Raw genomic sequence first — 20055 nt, 5'->3', positions numbered from 1 at the left:
AGAATTTTTCTAGACCCAGTACTCACTAAAGGAGCAAAATCCTGACTGCAAAAAACAGCTTCAAAAACAAAACTTTAGGTTAAAATGTCTTTGTTAAAACTGGCTACACTTGAACCTGGCTAAAGCCAAACACTGATGAGTCAGAAGTCAAAAGTTCTACTTCCTGGGGCACCTGGGTGGCTCAGCTGGTTAAGTGTCTGCCTTCAGCTCAGGATCCAGTCCCACGTCAGGCTCACTGTTCAGCAGGGAGTTTGCTTTTCCCTCTCCCTCTGCCCTTCCCCTGGCTCCTGCTCTCTTGCTCCTGCTGCTTTCTCTCTCACAAATAAGTAAAATCTTATAAAAAAAAAAAAAAAGTTCTACTTCATGCTCACAGCAAAGTATCAAGCATGGATATGGGTAGGTACTGGCCTCACCTCCACCAAGCTAGCGCCATATACTCAAACACTTACAAACGAGGCCTGGCCTCTTCTAAAAAGACCTTATATTTGGAGAACGTAGAAAACCAATTCAAAGTTTTACCTGAGAACGCTGTTAAGCATGTAAAGCAAAGAAGAGTGGCTGAAGTTTCACCTATTGAGTGGCTGTGATAGAGAAATAGTGGTTTTCAACAATTGGTCGTTTCAACATATAATCAACGTTCTTCACATGTTCTTATAGATGAGGTGCCTGGGACACTTTAGATGTCATTCTTTAATGTGAAAGCACTGCAAGGATCTTTTGATATTATTTTTTTAAAGATTTTATTTACTTATTCATGAGAGACAGAGAGAGAGAGAGAGAGAGAGAGGCAGAGACACAGGAAGAGGGAGAAGCAGGCTCCATGTAGGGAACCTGATGCAGGACTTGATCCCGGGGCTCCAGGATCACGCCCTGGGCTGAAGGTGGCACTAAACTGCTGAGCCACCTAGGCTGCCCACTGATATTACTTTTAAAAAAGAATTTGTTTAAAGCAGTGAATTAAATGTGGAAATATTCAAAATTGAGGAAAAAAAATATCATGACACATTAATCCATACTGGCAAAAACTTAATTACAAGTACTAGAAATAACAAGAACTGCCCACATGGCAAGCTCCTATCATGTGCCTGAAACTTAGAGGAAGGCTCAAAAGAAAAATGAGGTAAGCATTTTAGGGAAATGAGGCTCAGGGAAGTTTATGACTTGCACAAGTCCTCTCACTCATGAGTAAAAAACCCAGAATGTGGAACAGGGTCTGTCTAGCTTGAGAGCTTACTAATGACCTTCCTCAGAGTTCCTCAAATGTGCTTAGGTCAGAAAAGTTTAAAGGGCCCCTAGCTGGCTCAGTCAGTGGAGTATGTGACTCTTGACCTCAGGGTTGTGGGTTTGAGCCCCATGCTGAGTCTAGAGATTACTTAAAATTTTTTAAGTCTTTGAAAAAGAAAAGAAGAAAAAAAAGAAGAGCTTCAGTTCATTTAGTTTGTGACTCCAAAGACTCAAGAGTGGTTTCATGGTTCAGGTCGTAGTTCCTAGATGAACTTCTGCTAAATCAGAATGTGAACTGGTCCTTTAAAGCTTTAAAACAAAACTGACATTCCTCCTTCATTCTAACTATGCACTCTATATGGTGTCTTTTTCAAAACAGGGTTAAGTCACCTATTCCATAATTTGCAGGCTGGGCTACAAATTAAAATCAACTGGAGAGTTTTTAAATCATACCAGAGCTTAAGTCCCAATTACATGAGAATCTCTGGGCAGATAGCCTGAAAATCTATGTATTTAATCACTTCCAAAATCATGGACTTATCCTATTAAGATGTTTTGGGGCAAGGAACCCGCCTTAATGATCCCTAAAACCATCCTGGGTATATTTTTAGGGCAGTGCTCTATTTCTACTGCTCCTTAGAATCACCCAGGGACCTTTTAAAAATTCCCATGCTCAATTCATACCAAGAGCCATCAGGCTCCCTGAGGGTAGAACCCAGGCACCGGCAATTTGTAAAGATATCCAGCATGCAGTGCGGGCTGGGCACCAGAGACTCAGCAGCCAGGTATCTGCACCAGAAGCCATGCCCTCACGTGGACGGAGTTCCAATGTCCCATCCACCAGTGGCACCATCCACCACCAGTGGCATCATTATATCAATAGCCTATTGTCTCCAACTCCCTGCCTTCCCTCTTAGCATCAGGCTGATGCCCAGAAGCCCTTCCATTTGTCAATCACTTTCTTGGTGCAGGTCCACTTAAGAGAAATGCTACTCATGTAGCATTTCTGTCCTTCAGAAGCATTCCTACTACTGAATGATTCATCTCCTGCGCACATGCACCATTTGTCATTCTCTCACCACTTTCAATTTTCTAATGTCCACTTCCTTTTTTTCTTATTAGTATTTTCCACACTGTTACGGCTTTTGCCCTTCTGAACAATCTGGGGTCAATGCTGTTCTGGATACAAGAAATCTAGGGACAAAGCTACAAGGCTAAGGAACCACACTATGGCTGAAACAAAACTGGTATCCCAGGACCGATGCTATTCACTGCAGGCCAGCTGAGTGGATGTCCTTTCTGGCTTTGGAGAAGAGCTCTCTTTACATGAAAAGTTCCTATGAATGCAAAGGTTTCAAGTAGAGGAGCTCGGCACTGCCTTTTGATTACATGCAGCTCCTCCAGAAGCAAGCTCAGAGGTTATCCTGAACTCCCAAAGCACACTTTTTGATTAACTACAAAGATCTTCATGATTAAAAAAAAAAAAAAAATCCACAAAAAAAGAGACAAAAACCTCTGTGCATCTCAGTTTGAAACGTCTTAAGGGTGTAAATCTTCTTGCATGGGTCATAAATGAAATGAATTCTACACTGATAGCAAAATGATTTTTACCCAATATTTATGTGCAAAATAAGCAGCATTCATTGTGAAGATATTCTCTCAAAGGGCAAATGAGGTGTTGATTAAAGCTTCCCCAAAACATGCACTACTCTGGCCTACTAATGAATGGCTGACAAAATTAATTCACATCTTCACCCTGCAAACCATCCTCCTTCCACATACACACAACAATATCAATGAAAAAGTACATACCGCTAAGAGAATGCATTTGCTTGATAAAGTACTAGGTAAGGTTGTTGATTACTTCACAAATTTTTTTCATTATTATCTCAGGTTATTTTTGGAAAATTATCCATGGAAAATCCACAGACAATGAATTCAGAGTCTACAGTTGAAAAAGAGGATCTGATTTCCTTACAAATCATAAAATGAAAATGTAGCAATAATTTACTCCCATAGCTTTTATGGGAAAGATCAAGAGTATTGACTTTTAAAATAAGGTTTCTCTCTGCTAAGTTAATTTCTGTCCTGTTCCAAATAATTTAGTTGGTATTTGAGAAGGAATTTTAGGATAATATTTAACAGTTAATTAAAAACAGTGTAAGCATTCATGTCAGTCAAGCATGACCTCTGCTCTACAACGCATTTAAATGCATGTCACCTTGACCTGTAACACAGCAATGTAAAAAATTTTGGTCAATATAAATCAAATGTACACTAATTTATTCAGCAGGTTCCCTAGTATCTGAATCAACATTAGAAATCTAACCAGTATTTGTTATTCTGTTATTGACAAAAGGAAGCATATTTAAATGATAACAAGGACTCATGGGTGTCATTTGGAAGTTAAATTGTTCCCCAAAGACAGTCTCCGTAAACATCTACATTTAAAGGTCATTTACCACCAAATTATGAACAACTGTTGCATTTATTAGCACAGGCTCAATAATTTGGAAGCTACAGCCATCCATTTTTACTGACAATGAGATCTAATTGTCCACTAATAATAGACAAGGAAAACAGACCTTTTCTATAAACTTTTATTCCCTGCACTATGATCGTGCTTGAAAGTGGAGATGCAAACTTTCCACATCTGAAGAAAAAACCTTTTAACTACAAGGAGGATTAAACACACTTTGCAATAAATATTGGGTACTAAAATACAAAAACATGTGTTCTTATGTTTTCTACATCCGAACTAAAACAAAAGGGAGAAAAACACTACAATTTTTACTGAAGAAAGCAGCATATATTTCAATTTTAGAAGGAAATGTGATGGTTAATTTTACTGTGGGGTGCCCAGGTATTTGGTCAAACATTGTTCTGGGTGTTCTGTGAAGTGGTTTTGGATGAGATTAGTATTTAAACCTATAGAGGGAACACAGCAGATTGCCCTCCATAATGTGTGTGTGTGTTGGGGGGAGCTCTTTTGATTCTGGAGGCAACCTATTTTGGGTGTGTTATGCCAACCCCTTTGCCAAATGACCTGAAAAGCTTTGAGTGGGTTCCAGACCAAGAGAAGGCTTTGCAGCAAAGGAAGATTTTAATAATCAAGTGGACAAGATGTGTTCTGCAGATGTCAATCAGCCTCTTTCCTCAGCCACTCTGTCATTGCCCCGTGGGCTCACAAAGTGCCGACGATGACAGGGATGTAGATTATGTAGGGATTCAGGAACACGAGCTTCCACTCACCAAGGCCCACCTGGCTATGATCACCAATCAGCCAACAGCAGAGACCAGTTCTGAACTCCCAATATGGCACTATTCTTTGAAGTGATTAGCCAGCTACCTGGTAGCAGGTTGATTACACTAGACCACTTCCATTGTGGAAGGGACAGTGTAATAAAGGTTTGCCTTCCCTGAATGCAATGCCTTTGCTACAACTATCATACATGGACTTCTGGAATGCCTTACACACTGCCATGGTATTCCACACAGCACTCCTTCTGATCAAGCAACTCACTTCATAGTAAATGCAATGATGCAGGGGGTCCATAAACATGGAATTCATGGGTCTCATCGTGTTCCCCACCATCCTCAAGCAGCTGGGTTGACAGAATGGTGGAATGGCCTTCTGCAGATTCAGTTACACTACCAGCTGGGGGGCAGCAGCTTGCAGGGCTGGGACAAGGTTCTCTAAATAGCTGAATATAGTCTGCATCAGTGTCTAGTACATGATGCTGTGTCCCCATCACCAGAATTCACAGATCTAGGAATCAGGGGTGGAAATAGGAGTGACATCACTCACTATTACTGCTAGTGGCCCACTGGTACAATTTTCGCTTCCAGTCTCTGTGACTTTATGCTCTGTTGACCTAGAGGTTTTAGTTCCAAAAGGTGAATGCTTCCACTAGGAGACACAGCAAGAATTCCACTGAACTGGAAGTCAAGGCTGTCACTTGGCCACTTTGAGTTCCTAGTGTCTCTGAATCCACACAGCAAGGAAGGCAATAAGCGTGCTGGTTGGGGTGACTGATCCTGACTAGCAAGGGTAAAGTAAACTGCTAAAGCATAGTGGGGACAAGGAAGATCCTCTATACCACAGGAGACCCCCTGATGGTGTCTCTTAGTAGTAAGATGCCCTGTGATTAAAGTCACCAGAAAACTACAACCACCCAATTCAAAAAGGACAACTAATGGCTCAGACCCTTTAGGAATAAAGATTCGGGGATCCCTGGGTGGCACAGCGGTTTGGCGCCTGCCTTTGGCCCAGGGCGCGATCCTGGAGACCCGGGATCGAGTCCCACATCGGGCTCCAGGTGCATGGAGCCTGCTTCTCCCTCTGCCTATGTCTCTGCCTCTCTCTCTCTCTCTCTCTCTCCCTGTGACTATCATAAATAAATAAAAATTAAAAAAAATAAATATTTTTAAAAAAAAAGGAATAAAGATTCGAGTCACCGTACCTGGCAAAGACCTACAACCAGCTGAGGTGCTTGCTGAAGGCAAAGGGAATACAGAGTGAGTAGGGAAAGAAAGTAGTTATACATACCAGCTGTGACCAGGTGATGAGTTACAGAAATGAGGACTGTAACTGTCCGAAGTATTCCTTCCTTATTTTGTCTTTAGTATGTTTATGTGCATACCGATTAACATATATATAGTAAACGTTTTTTCTCTCCTCTCTTACCACTTTATCATTTAACATAAGAAGTACTGTCTTTAAAAAAAAAAAAAAAAAGAAGTACTGTCTTTATATTATAGAATTCAAGTATCGTTAACTTTACATCATAGTATTCAAGTTGCGGGATATCAATGAAATGATCTTCCTTTTCTCAAACTGGCAAACTTCCGTTCATCCTTCCAGAGCAAGCCTTCATGTCAGCTATCCCTGAACCCACAACAATACCAGTACAATGCTTGGGAGAGGGGTAAATACATAATACATAATTTACATGAGTGAATGCATGCTCTACCCACCTTATGTAAGAGGAATATCCACTAGCAAGGTGGAGAGAAGGGTGAAGGTGAAGAAGGTAGAAGCTTATAGTTTCTAGAACAATTTCCACATTCTAAATTAATCTAAATCCAAAGAACTGGGCAGCCTGGGTTGCTCAGCGGTTTAGCGCCGCCTTCAGCCCAGGGAGTGATCCTGGAGTCCTGGGATCGAGTCCCACATCAGGCTCCCTGTATGGAGCCTGCTTCTCCCTTCCTCTTGTCTCAGCCCCTCTCTTTATCTCTCTCTCTGTCTCTCATGAATAAAATCTTTAAAAAATAAATAAATAAATCCAAAGAACTAAGGAAGGTGGCTGGTACAACTCAACTCACATATTGGTTCTTCCTTCAAGTAAGAATTATAAGATGAAAACCTAAGTCACTTGCTTTTTCAATAAAAATCAACAAAAGAACAGCTTATTTCAGACACCCACCTATCCACTACCTACTTCATGATGATGATGATGATGATGATGAAGAAGAAGAAGAAGAGAGAGAGAGAGAGAGAAAGAAAGAAAAAGGAAGGAAGGAAGGAAGGAAGGAAGGAAGGAAGGAAGGAAGGAAGGAAGAAGAAAGAAAGAAAGAAAGAAAGAAAGAAAGAAAGAAAGAAAGAAAGAGCGAGCAAAGCAACTACAAGGGTCACTAGCATTTTCAAAAATGTCCAAGCTAGTCATCAGAATTGAGCAAGCAAATTACAATGGATCTACAATGAGACACCACTGCTTACCTTATCAGATTGGCAGAAACCCAAAGGCCTGACAACACACTCAGTTGGCAAGCTTGCGAGGAAATAGACACTCTCATAAACTGCTATGGGAATGTAAAATAGCACAATCCCCAAGGAAGGAGATCTGAAAATATCTGGCAAAATAACATATGTATGCATGTACCTTTTGATCCAGTAACCCACTGCTAAGAGTCTAAAGATACTCTGAGAAAAATGCAAAAAATATAGGCACAAGGCTAATGACTACAGACAACAATGGAGAACAATTAAGTTGTAGAAAAGGAGTGGGCATCCTGATATATGCCCCTTGGGGAGTGAACTACAGGATGCACTGTGAAGCCAAAAAAAAAAAAAAAAAAAAAAAAAAAAAGCAGGTGGAAGAAAACATTTTAGTATACCACTGTTTAATTTTAGACTACTGTTTAATCTAAGGGCACAAATGTACCTGTGTTTGTTTCCTTTTATTTAAATAATCTCTATACCCAACGTGGGGCTCAAACTCATAACCCCAAGATCAAGATTACATGCTCCTCTGACTGAGCCAGCCAGGCACCACTTGTTTCTATTCTTTTTTTTTAATGGAAAGATAAATGGTCATCAAGTGGAGGGGAAGAAAACAGAATGAAGGGAATATAAAAAGAAGCCAGATGTCAGCAGATAAACCTAATACAGTATACACTTTACACAATATAAAACAAAATCAGTTTCTAAAAAAAATCCACAAAAATACAAAAGAAAATGAGGCTGGGTAGCTAGTTAGTGTTATGAGCAAAGAAGAATCCAAGTGATTTTAAAACATTTGATTGAAAAAAAAAATAAAATAAAATAAAACATTTCATTGTATAACCCTTAGTGCAATAGATTAAAAAACAAAAAAGCTTTTTTTAAAAAAAGTTTTAAACTGTTGTCAGTAATCATGCTGTTGATAGTAGTACTGGTATTATAATGGAGACACACTGAAGTGTTTAAAGTGAGATAAAGTTAACTGCTAATCATATGATATCCCATTAATCTCAGCATCTAAAGTACTGAGATTTTCAATGCGGAAGGAAAAAGACACAGTTGAAGATAAAAGACCAAGACAAAAATTCTTGAAGTTGTCTTCAAGATACCATGTATTTGATCTTAAGAGAAATATTCCTCCACTCTGACCACTGAAAAGATTTCAAAACTTCCACAAATACCTTGTGTCCAGATCATAGTCTCTAATTATCATTTCCCAGTAAATGCAACCAGTGATCTTTAGAGAAAAACCTAATTCCAGATCTGGGGCGGGAAAGGTAAAAGATGTACTTCATCACACTAAGCAGCAAGAAAGTTATCAAAGACCATTAAAGTTATGTCAAGGACATACACAGCATCCAACTTGAAAATGCCAAATAAGTAAACGGCCAAAGAGGGACATAAAGTATATGAGAATGATAAATGCAAGAGACCGAACTACATCAAATATGTGAATATCTACAGATTCATAACAATACTGATTTTTTTTTTTAAGACAAGGTCTGTGATAATCTTTAATTTGTGATCTTTGGAGAAAGCCAACTCATTGTTTTGAAAAGTAAATAATCAAGAAAGTATCAGGCACTTATCCTACTTTTCCCATAAAAACTACACCTCAGGGTAACTTTCCATAAGTTCCCATAAAAACTACACCTCAGGAGGTGGCTCCTCTTTTAATTAATGAGGCAAAGTTGCTTTGTATAAATGTATTCAAGTCAATAAATGAAAGAAGAATGATAAAATTAAACTACTGATACTTAGCAACCGCCAAGGAACGAATAGATCCAGGCAATATTCCTCAATGGTTGCCAGCATCACAAATCAAATCTGAAAAAGCTAAAGCCTCTATCTTGGTACAATGTAAGGAACTGGAAAAGGCGTTAATAATGACATGGGGATGTAATCAGCCAAACCCAGCATGGAAAACTCTGTGGGACAAATGTCACCATTTATACAACAAAATCACTGTAAAACAAAAAAGAGATGTAGTAAAAGCACTTACAAACTTAGAAAGATAGAGGACACAATATTAAGCAATTACATTATATGGACTTAGTTTCAATCAAATTCAAACTACATTTAAAAAAAAAAACATGCTCGGGAAAATTTTTTAAAATGTAAAAATGGATTGATATTTATGATAATTGATAGTTGCTTTCTTATTGCTTATTTTGAAAGTGTCTGATAATGATATTATGATCATATTTTAAAGGAAGAATCTTTGTTTTTTAGACAGAGAAGCTGGAAATATTTACAGACAGGTCTGAGATTTGCTTCAAAATGATGTACAAGGGAAGATGTGCAAGAAGCAGAGGAAAAGATTAGGAAACAAAGCTGGCTGTGAGTTCATCATTTTATTTTAAAGATTTTATTTATTTAGAAATAGAAACAGAGAGAGCATAAGCAGGGGCAGAGAGAAGGAGCACAGGGAGAAGGATAGAATCTCAAGCAGACTCTGCAGTGGGGCTTGACCCCAGGACCATGGAATAGTGACCTGAGCAGAAATCATGAGTCAGATGCTTAACCAACTGAGCCACCCAGATACCCCATGAGCTCATCATTTTAAAAGCTGAGTAAAAGCATCAGTCTCTCCACTGCTTTATAGGTTGACTTTTTTCATAACAAAACAGGTACTTTCAAAAGGGAGGGGAAGCATGAAAAAAAAAAAAAAACCCAGAAAAGACATAAAGCAAAATAACTGTAAATTACATTAAAAATCTGAATCTGGGGGGATCCCTGGGTGGTTCAGTGGTTTAGCACCTGCCTTCGGCCCAGGGCGTGATCTTGGAGTCCCGGGATCGAGTCCCACATTGGGCTCCCTGCATGGAGCCTGCTCCCCACTCTGCCTGTGTCTCTGCCTCTCTCTCTCTCTCTCTCTGTGTCTCTCATGAATAAATAAATAAAATCTTTAAAAAAAAATCTGAATCTGTACTTGGAAAACCAGCATAAGAATACAATCTATAAGCCTGATGGCCCCTGTGTTTTGGAGGGATGCTAGAGGAATGATAGAGGATAGAGAAGGTGAGAAGCATGTATCTCTGTGCCCTCTATTATATATCCTTCTCACTTATGTAAATATATTACCCTTTAGCATCTTGAAGGAACACACACACACACATACACAGACACAATAAATAAGGCTAGAAAAACTAAACCTGAATTGAATGAATTTGTAATAAGAATACCAGTTGTTCTATGTGAACTTTCACTTCTAAAGTACTTCAAAGTATTTGCAAAGCATTTATTTTATATAGCATGACTACTTCTCCTAGATTTATGTTTATATTATTGACATTAAAAAGTTTTTAAAAGGGCAGCCTGGGTGGCTCAGCGGCTTAGTGCCGCCTTTGGCCCAGGGTGTGGTCCTGGGGACCCGGGATGGAGTCCCATGTTGGGCTCTCTGCGTGGAGCTTGCTTCTCCCTCTGCCTGTGCCTCTTTCTCTCTCTGTGTCTCTCATGAATAAATAAATAAAATCTTAAAAAAAAAAAAAAGTTTAAAAAGTTAACTTCAAGGAAGTCCCTACATGAAATAATAAAAATAAATCATATGGCTAGACATATCATCCCTTGTACTTTTAAAAATGTCATTTAATCCTCAAACCACTCCAGGTGGTACTAGTATTCTCCTCTTTTACAGATGAGAGGGGAAAACATAGAGTGTTTGTCCAAAGTCAGACTTCAAGCTAAATGCTGCAGGCAAAATATGAATGCAGACAGCATGAAATCTAGAGCCTGAGACTTTCGCCCTTAGGCTGTGTCATAAGCCTGTGGAAGAGTCTAATGGGCTTTTGCCAAGTGGCAAAAATCACACACAAAGCATCTAAAGTAGCCAAAATCTGACTTGGTCTATACAGGCTCATTTCTAACAACATGTCTGCCTCATTTTTGAGACATTGTGCTATAACTTGGAATACTTAGTTTCACATCGAATCAGACAAAACTAAATGCAACAGGATATCCTGGTTTGGACATTAGTGAAATCCAAATAAAGTCTGGAGCTTAGTTAATAGTAATGTACCAATGCCAGTTTCCTTGTTTTGACATTACCATGGTAATATATGATGTTAACAACAGGGGAAACGGGTTTGGGGGTCGGGGGTAAATTGGAACTCACTAACTTTGTAAATTTTCTGCGAATCTGAAGTTATTTCACCATTAAAAGTTTATTTAAAAAAAACATAAATTACAAAGTGAAAACTACAGAAAAAGATTAAAATGTATTTCTATCTCAATGAAAACAAACTTACTTGGGTCCCCAAATTTCTAAGCAGCATATTTGCAAAATTCAATCCTCTTGTACTTATTTTGGTTCTTCAGTGAAGGTAGCATTCTATTGGCTACTGTCCAAGAATATTTTCACACTTGGGTCACCTGGATGGTTCAGTGGGTTAAGCCTAAGACTCTTGGTTTCTGCCCAGGTCATGATCTCATGGGTCCTTTAGAGATAAAGCCCCTGGTTGGGAGGGCTCTATGCTCAGCCACAGTTGGTTTGAGTTTCTCTCCTTCTGCCCCTCAACCCCAATGCACAGGGACACTGCCCTAAGGCTCAAGTTCTCTCTCCCTCTCTCAAGTAAACAAATCAAAAAGAATTTCAAGAATATTTTCACACTCGCATTTCTTGTCCTTAAGGGTAAGGAACATACCCTACACATGCTTGATTTAATTATGTAACACATACTTAGTGTTTGCTTATGCTGTCAATTTACCATGAGTGAGGCACTGTGGCAGCTATGTCCTTGTCACACAAAGGCCTTCTTCATCACAAATGCTCATAATGGGTGATTTTAAGATATTGTGGCCGACATTGTGGTCTCACTGTCGTGCCTACAGGGTTTGGTGGCAGGAAGGGACTGACCTCACTCCCAGCTCCAGAAAAGCCTATTATTTTAACTCCATCTAGATAAATGTAGCCTTGGCAGGTGATTGGTTCAGGAGGCCCTGGCCTCAGCCAATCAGCACAGAGATTCCCCCAGCAACAGGATTGGTTGAAAAACCAATTGGAGACAACAAGACATGAAAGGAGATGGATTTGTTCAGAGCTTCTGGGGAAAAATAGTGCCCAGAAATGCTTGAAGAATTTACACTCTCTTCCTCTGCAAACTGTAGCACGCACACACACACACATTTTTTTTTTTTTCCAGTCTTCAACTTGTTTTCACCAGGTGTTAGCTACTCTGAGGATGAGAGCACAGAGAGGGCCAATCTTGGGGAGTCAGGTGCCCTTCCTCAATCTCTCATTCTCACAAGTACAAAATGGCAGTAAAAATACAGCCTGCAAGTCGCCTGGGTGGCTCGGTCTGTTAAGCCTCTGCCTTTGGCTCAGGTCATGATCCCTTTGGAGATCAAGCCCCGCTGGGCTCCCAGCTCAGTGGGGAGTCTGCTTCTCCCTCTACCCCTCCCCACCTTGAGCTCTCTCTTGTTTTCTCTTTCTCTCTCATAAATAAAATCTTAAAAAAAAAATAATTCCTGCAGATCACTGTTAATGCCAAGGCAATGTCTACATTGTGGTTATGCTAAAAACAACAAAAACAAAGGAGAATTGGGATGATAGCAAGGTATGGCTAATTTTGTGATGTTAACTGACATTTTGGTTATATATTTTTTAAAGTCTTTACCTGTCAGATATTCAAAGTGAAAGAGTTACAGGTGAAATTATGTCCCGGATTTGTTTCAAAATATTCCAGGATTTTTTTTAAAAAATAGAAGAATAAGGGGTGATAAATGAAGTAATAATTTAAAATATTGAAGGTGAGTGATCGGTAAATGGCCCCTCATATTGTTCTATTTTTCTATTTTAATCCATAAAATACTAAAATAATGATCCCTGATATGTCTCAATATTATGATCATGTATATATGAAGCTGCCTTATGTAATGAAAAGCATGATACATCAAGTAAATCAAAAAGTCCAGAATTCAAGAAAAAGATATATTTGTATAACCATAACACAGTCATAGACATACTGTTACAATGAACTTGAAAAATCACCTTATTCAATGCCTTGATTTTTACAACTATAAAAATGAAATCAATTACATTCAAACTTTGGTGTTGCACCTAGGTAGTAGTTCTACTTTTGTTATTTTTCTTTTTTTTTCCCACTTTTGCTATTTTTCTACCAACAACATATCTGAAAATTGAAAATACTAGCCTGGACTAGCACACCAGACCTGCTTACCCTCATGTTCAACGGACTGTTCTCCATCCTCATCTTACAAGACCACTCAGCCACAACCAGCACTTTCCTTCCTGTAGACCATCTACCATTCTCTCTTACCACTTCATACCCCTAGATTTCCTTCTCCCACTCCGTCAGGATGCAGTGCTGAGACTTCTTTGCTCATGCCAATTCTAGGATTTTACCTTCAGTCGACCATCTTTCCTCACTTCACATTCTTTTCCTGGGAATAGCATTAATTGTTATGCTTTTTCATCCTTTGTGCTGAATGACCTCCTAGAGCCATACTTCTATTCTAGCCCAGACCTCTATCCTGAGCTCTAAAATCAAAATGCCTCACCAATCATGAAAAACTCAACAGGTCTCCACAGGGAATTTCCTTCTTACTTCAGCTCTGATTTGGTCTATGGCATCCACATCCATGGGAGTCACACTCCTGCCTCGCATCAGGCTCACATCCTCTCTCTCCTTTCTTGTCCTTCTGCTAGCATTCCTTAAATGTTTAAAAATACTCCAGGGTTAGGATGCCTGGATGGCTCAGCGATTAAGCGTCTGCCTTCAGCTCAGGGCATGATCCTGGAGTCCCAGGATGGAGTCCCACGTCGGACTCCCTGTGAGGAGCCTGCTTCTCCCTCTGCCTGTGTCTCTGCCTCTCTGTGTCTCTCATGAATAAATAAAATCCTTAAAAAAAAAAAAATACTCAAGGGTCATCTAAATGCAAAGCTTATCATGTTATTTCCTTCCTCAAACCCTTCAGTGACTTCCCAATGTCTGGAGCAGAAGTCCATACTCCTGACTGGCTCTCAAGGTTAGTTGAGCCGGTCTCTCTCCACTCTCTGTCAGATGGCCCTTGCATAATCTCTGCTGCTACTGGAAACTCCAGTCTGTACCATGACCCCCTCCTACCCAGTGAGTTGCTTCATGCCTCATAATCACAGCTCTTCTGGTTTTCTTCTCCTTTTAGAAGACTCATTCATTCATTATTTATTCAGCACACATGTACTGAATTCTTTCTATGTGATGGGCCCTGTCCTGGAGTATAGGAGTAGAAACGGACACTGTCCTAGTCTCAAGGAATTTAGAGCCTAGCTGGGAAACAGACAGTAAATAAGCTATGGGGACAGGAAGCAGATAGAGAATAACCTTCCCATAAAGTAATATTTGAGTTCATGTGAATTTTGTTAGAAGATCCTCTCCTGCTTCTTTATAAACTGATTTAGAAGCCCCTTCCCAACTCATTTTCCTTTTTTTTTTTTTTTTTTTTTTTAATGAATCTGGGAATTTAAAATACCTTCCTCTTGAGATGACATTTTGCCCTTTACTTCCTCCTTCTAGAATTCGCAATGCCAGCAAAAACCTAACCAGATTTCAAAAGTCAGCATTCCTAAGCAATCCCCAACACCACCCCACACATTACCAGAAGGCAGTGCAGAAATGCCCTCTTCCTCCTCATGACTCCAGATAACATCAGGGTTCCCTAGCCCTTCCCTACTTTGCCCCTCTTGGCTAAGAATCCCTAAGGATGGGAACAATATCCTTCTACCTTTCATTCCACACTGGACATCACGCAAGCCCAAAGTCAATGTTTAAGTGTTCGAAAGGCAAAAGTTCACTCTTTAAAGGTAAATTACCTTGTACAGTGAGCATAACTTTGTATAAACTTCTTTTTTTTAAAGATTTTATTTATTTATTCATGAGAGACACACACAGAGAGAGAGGGGGGGGGGGGGCAGAGACACAGGCAGAGGGAGAAGCAGGCTCCATGTAGGGAGCCCGACGTGGGACTTGATCCTGGGTCTCCAGGATCACACCCCGGGCCGCAGGCGGTGCTAAACCACTGCGCCACCGGGGCTGCCCTGTATAAACTTCTTGACTAACAATTGAGCAAGATCTATGAAAACTTTAAAAGGCCCAGAAGTACCACTTCTAGTTAATGTTCTACAAAAATCCTAGTCGTAGGCATAAAAAAAGCATGCACAGTGATGTCTCATTTCAACATTTGACACGGTTGCTAAAAATTAGAAGCAAATGTCAGTGGCCATCAACAAGAGATCTGGGTAAAAAAATGATGGCATATTCCTCATGAGGGCGCTCCCTTTGCTAGTAGCTAGGAGGAGACAGATCTATCCATATCAGAACAGAAATATATTCATGTTGTAGGATGACAGTATAGTCAAATCTCACAATTTATTCTAAGAAAAAAAAAGGAAAGTTTTCATGGCATAGAGAAAGGGCTCTAAGAAAGCACCCTCACATTTTATGTCTTGAGGGCATGGGATTAGAAGGAAGGAAGAACCACACTTCTTTACCATAAGCCTCCAATCACTGAATTTGTTCAAATGCAAGATTTCTTAAATATTCTTCAATAAACATCATCACTAAAGTAAAAAGACGCTTTTTACTCTTAAGTGTACATTATTTCACAAGTTTTTGGTTCAGGAACCCAAGATTATATTTTTTTTAATTCTCAGGTTTTTTAAAAAGATGAATTATTCACTGCTAAGCTCCCAGGACCTAGAATAGAGACACCAAGCAGACACTTATTTGCTAAATGAATAAGTGCTGTGCAATTATAAAACAGCTGCTCAGAGGGAACGAAGGATCCAGAAGCTGCTCCATTGACTCACACAGGAAAAAAATCACTTGCAAAGGTATCTTAACAATAAGGTCACCAATTTAAATGAATTAGGTTGTTTTTTTCTTTTTTATTTATTTATTTTTATTTATTTATTTATTTTTTTAAGTGAGCCTTTGGACTGCCTGGGTGGCATAATGGTTTAGCGCCTGCCTTCCGCCCAGGGCATGACCTGGATCCTAGGATCAAGTCCCACATCAGGCTCCCTGTATGGACTCGGCTTCTCTCTCTGCCTCTCACTCTCTCCCTGTGTCTCTCATGAATAAATAAAATCTTAAAAAAAAAAAAAAAAAGCCTTTAAAAAGCACACAAACTATCATCATATAAGCAATCTTCAAACTGCCAAGTTGGCCAAGAACAGGGCTCCTTCCAAATCAATTTAATTCACAATGTGGCACATGCCTGGTCGTAATACAAGTAATTAAAAGGTATTTGAAAACACTGTGGGAAAACACAGCTCCTGTAAGAGAAGAAACACCAGTAATGATCTTTTTCAAAGTTCTTATTTGAGAAGGTAAGTAGCTTTTCGTTTGGATTACTGAGACCACCTTCATCTGAACACTTCTAAAGACCAAACAAGCAGGCTATAATCTTCAGATCCTGAAGAATGCCCCAAAAGATGGCAGGCCTTTGATGACTACCGATGCTGATTTGGGAGAGGTGTGTGGGGTTGTGAGAGACATACTTGAACTGAAGAAATAGAGCAAGGTTTCAAGGGTTTCAGGAAAAGGCTTTTCACAGTTTTTTTTTTTTTTTAAGGAAAATGCAGAATACTTAACCAAATATTAATTCATTGGGAAGACTTATTTATATAAATAATGGCCAAACAGAGCTCAGCCTCCCCACGGGAAGGTACTCAGTACTTCTTTTGGGACACCTGAACCCAGAGGTCTACTTAACCCTAAAAATCCACATACTCCCTGGGTTTGTTTGGTTTTTTTTTTTTTCCCAATCACTTAATTCCACTTTCAATCCCTTAATTCCAAAAATTCTCTTGAGAGGGAGATTTAAGCCTCCCTATGAAAACACACAAGGTTCCAAACAGGCTGTCACCTATACCCAAGAATACTTAGGAGAGAGAAAGGGTAAAATACCCTCCCAGATTAACATAAACGGTGTTTGGCAAGTGGGTGAGTTCTCTCAGCCCTCTCAGACTGCCGTCTGCAATCTTCTCTTTAAGAGCTGGAAATAAAGTCTTCCAAGGCATTTCTCCCTCCAGCAATGACGGTGTAGATGAAGGCGTCGAAGTTCATTGGGAAATCAGCCACCTACAGTTCAGCTACTGAACTCTGGATCGAAGGTTCCAGGCCCTGGCGTTCACCCCCCGGACCCAGCCTTTCACTCGGGAGCCCGGGGCCCGTGTCTCGGTTCTCGGGGATCAGCCTTAGGTCCGAACAGGTGCGCAGTGAAGCACCTGACTCTGCCCATTTCAGGGCCCAGCAGAACGGGGGGGCGAACTTTGGAAGCCATCGGATCGGAAAGCAACACAGGTGTGCACTCCGGCTGATAAAGAGCTACAGACGACCTTTACAATTAGCCTGTTTATGCGTCTGAATGAATCCCGCAGAACTTGGAGGGCGGCTGGGGTCCGGGCGGGGGCGGCGTAGCCCACCGCGGGCTGCCCAGGGCGGGCGGGGGAGGGGGGGGGAGGCGAGCTCCGCGCCGGGGCTCGGCTGCCCGCGCTGCTGCCCGGAGGCCGGGAGCGGGCGGGGGGGCGGCGGGGGAGGGGGAGGGGGAGGGGGCGAGCCGGGGCCCCGTCGCCCTGGCAACGGCGCGGGGGAGCAGCCCGGCCGCGGGCCCCGGGGGGCGGGGGGCAGCGAGGGACCCGCGCGGGGGGCGGCGGCGGCGGCGGCGGCGGCCCGGGCCCTGCGCGCTCGGCGGCCGCCGTCCCGGCTCGGGGGCCCCGTCCGGCCGCGGCCGCGCCTACCGTGTATCCCCGCTCCAGGTCGCTCTCCTCGTAGCGAAAGGACGGGATGTAGACCTCCATGGCCGCGCCAGCCGGCAGGCGGAGGGCGAGCGGGGGGCGGGCGAGCGGCCGCAGCTCCGCCCCCGGCCGAGCGCCCCGCCCCGCCCCCGCCTCCCGCCTCCCGCCTCCCGCCTCCCGCCGCCGCCGCCGCCGCGCTCTCCGGGGCTCGGGGCGGGGCGGGGCCCTGCGGCCGGGCCCGGCCCTCGGGCGGCGGAGCCGAGCTGGGCCCGGAGGAGGCGGGGCCTCAAGGCCTGCGAGTCCGCCGAGGAGGGGTGCGCGCCCCCGCCCCGCCCCGCCCCGCCCCGCCCCGCCCCGCCCCGCCCCCGCCCGGCCCCTCGCAGGCCGCGGACGCCGCCCGAGCCGCTGCAGGCCGCGGAGCCGGGAAGCGCCCAGCCCTGGTGCCGCCGGCGCCCGCACCTCCTCCCGCCGCCTGGCACCGCCGCGAAGCCTCCGGCCTCACCGAGGCTCCTCTGGTGCCCCGGGTCTCGGCCGACGGGCCCGGGGACGCCGTGCCAACACCCACCCCGGGCGTCCGCGGATCGCGGGGGCGAACACTCTGCTTTCTTGTTGCAGTTTTAAGATGCTGCCTCGGAGGAGCTGTTGCGGGTTTCGACTGTAAGAGAAAACAGAAGAGACACACACACACACACACACACACACACACACACACGGAAAAGAGAAAAAGGAAAGGCAGATGAGGGCCAGAATCTGCCTGTCGGGCCAGGACCAAATAACCTGAAATGACCTAAACGATGGAGTTCCACTTGAGGAAGCTTGATGACCAGGTTACCTTTGTAAACCCTGAGTGTCCTCCTTGGGTGAGTGCTTGGAGCAGAGTAGAAACTTGGGAAGTGACTTGTGGGTGAAGGAAAAGTTGGCCTGGGGCACTGAGGTTTGGGGCCGCAGGCGTCTGCGTCTGCGCTGGAGGCCGGGGGCACTGCAACTTGGTAAACTCTGAAATTTATGCTGAGTTCCTGAGTCAGGGAGAACAGAAGAATTAGGCCCTTTGCTTCAAGAACTTGCCTGATGTGGACTGCAAAAGCCTTCCGGCTTAGAGGCGTCTGAAGACCCATCCTCCAGGCCACACACTTGCAGCTCTGGGATCTGCCACTCGGAACTCCCTGCCTCAGCAGACAGCTGTGTCCTGTGACCAGCCCACCCTTCCTCTTCTGCCGGCCAGCACCATCCGCTGTTAGGAAACAGCTCTGTGGACACCGCGCTGAGTTTAGAGGCTGGGCCCTGGTTCCTTAAGCCTCTGGCGACTCTTAACAGTGTATTGTGGGATTTGTTTACCTGTCTGCCTCACCCAGTTGGTTTTAGGGCACGTACCTTAAATTTTTTTTTTTTATTTCCTGCTTGGCATATTGCCTGGCACATTTTTCTTGAAAGCTTTATATAAGCTTTTAAATATTTAATCTTTACAAAATCAGTAGAATGCAGCGGGTACTATAAAGCAGATACTGTTACATATCATGTCTCAGGACTAAGCTTTCTAATAACCCCACGAAGAAATGGTATGTGCAGTAGGACTTTAAAGGACTAAGAAGTAGTGTTTCTGTATTTCATTTTTAAAATAATAATGCAGAGGCTCTTGGCTGGCCCAATCAGTAGATCATACAACTCTTGATCTCGGCATCATGAATTTGAGCCTCACATTGGGTGTGGAGTTTATTAAGAAAAAAAAAATGTGTGAGTCTGAAAGTTTAAAATAAATAAATAAATAAAATAATTATGCCTGCTGATGGCAGAAAACCAAAACGATTTCCAGATGGGTTGAAACAGCTTGTTAAAGTCTCAGTGGGTAGGAGCACCCCGGCTGGCTCAGTCAGTAGAGCATGTGACTCCTGTCCTCCCAGTTTGAGCCCCACTGTTGGGTGTGGAGATTACTTAAAAATAAATCTTGGGGGGATCCCTGGGTGGCTCAGCGGTTTAGCACCTGCCTTCGGCCCAGGGCGTGTTCCTGGAGACCCGGGATCAAGTCCTCAAGTCGAGTCCCATGTCGGCCTCCCTGCATGGAGCCTGCTTCTCCCTCTGCCTGTGTCTCTGCCTCTCTCTCTCTCTCTCTCTGTCTCTCTCATGAATAAATAAATAAAATCTTAAAAAAAAAAAAAAGAAGCTTCAGTGGGTAATGTAACCCAGGACTATGTATTCATAAAGTCCTTGTGCTAGAGATTGCTGGTCAAGCATTTAAAATACTTTCTATACTTTCCTTTCTTCAAAGTTTGCTAGTAGCCTGACGTACACCTTTTTGTCCGGTATGGCTCACTTATTTATCAGTTGAACTTAACTGGCAGAAATGTGTGGATTTATAAAGATCTGACAGATGGTC

At 42.6% G+C, this 20055-nt stretch overlaps 1 protein-coding gene across 1 annotated transcript in view; it reads right to left on the bottom strand.

The window, feature by feature from the left end:
* The window catches only part of SNX24 (sorting nexin 24), a 159422-nt gene extending 141585 nt beyond the window's left edge, over positions 1 to 17837 (bottom strand). Inside the window, exon 1 of the mRNA XM_025433169.3 lies at positions 17688 to 17837. Within this exon, the coding sequence (XP_025288954.1) occupies positions 17688 to 17747 (60 nt within the window). The 5' untranslated portion in view covers positions 17748 to 17837. The remainder of the gene's footprint in view (positions 1 to 17687) is intronic.
* Between the last annotated feature and the right edge of the window lie 2218 nt (positions 17838 to 20055).

Source organism: Canis lupus, chromosome 11 (assembly GCF_003254725.2).
Source record: "Canis lupus dingo isolate Sandy chromosome 11, ASM325472v2, whole genome shotgun sequence".
Taxonomy (NCBI): domain Eukaryota; kingdom Metazoa; phylum Chordata; class Mammalia; order Carnivora; family Canidae; genus Canis; species Canis lupus.
This window is presented reverse-complemented; position numbering and strand designations above follow the sequence as displayed.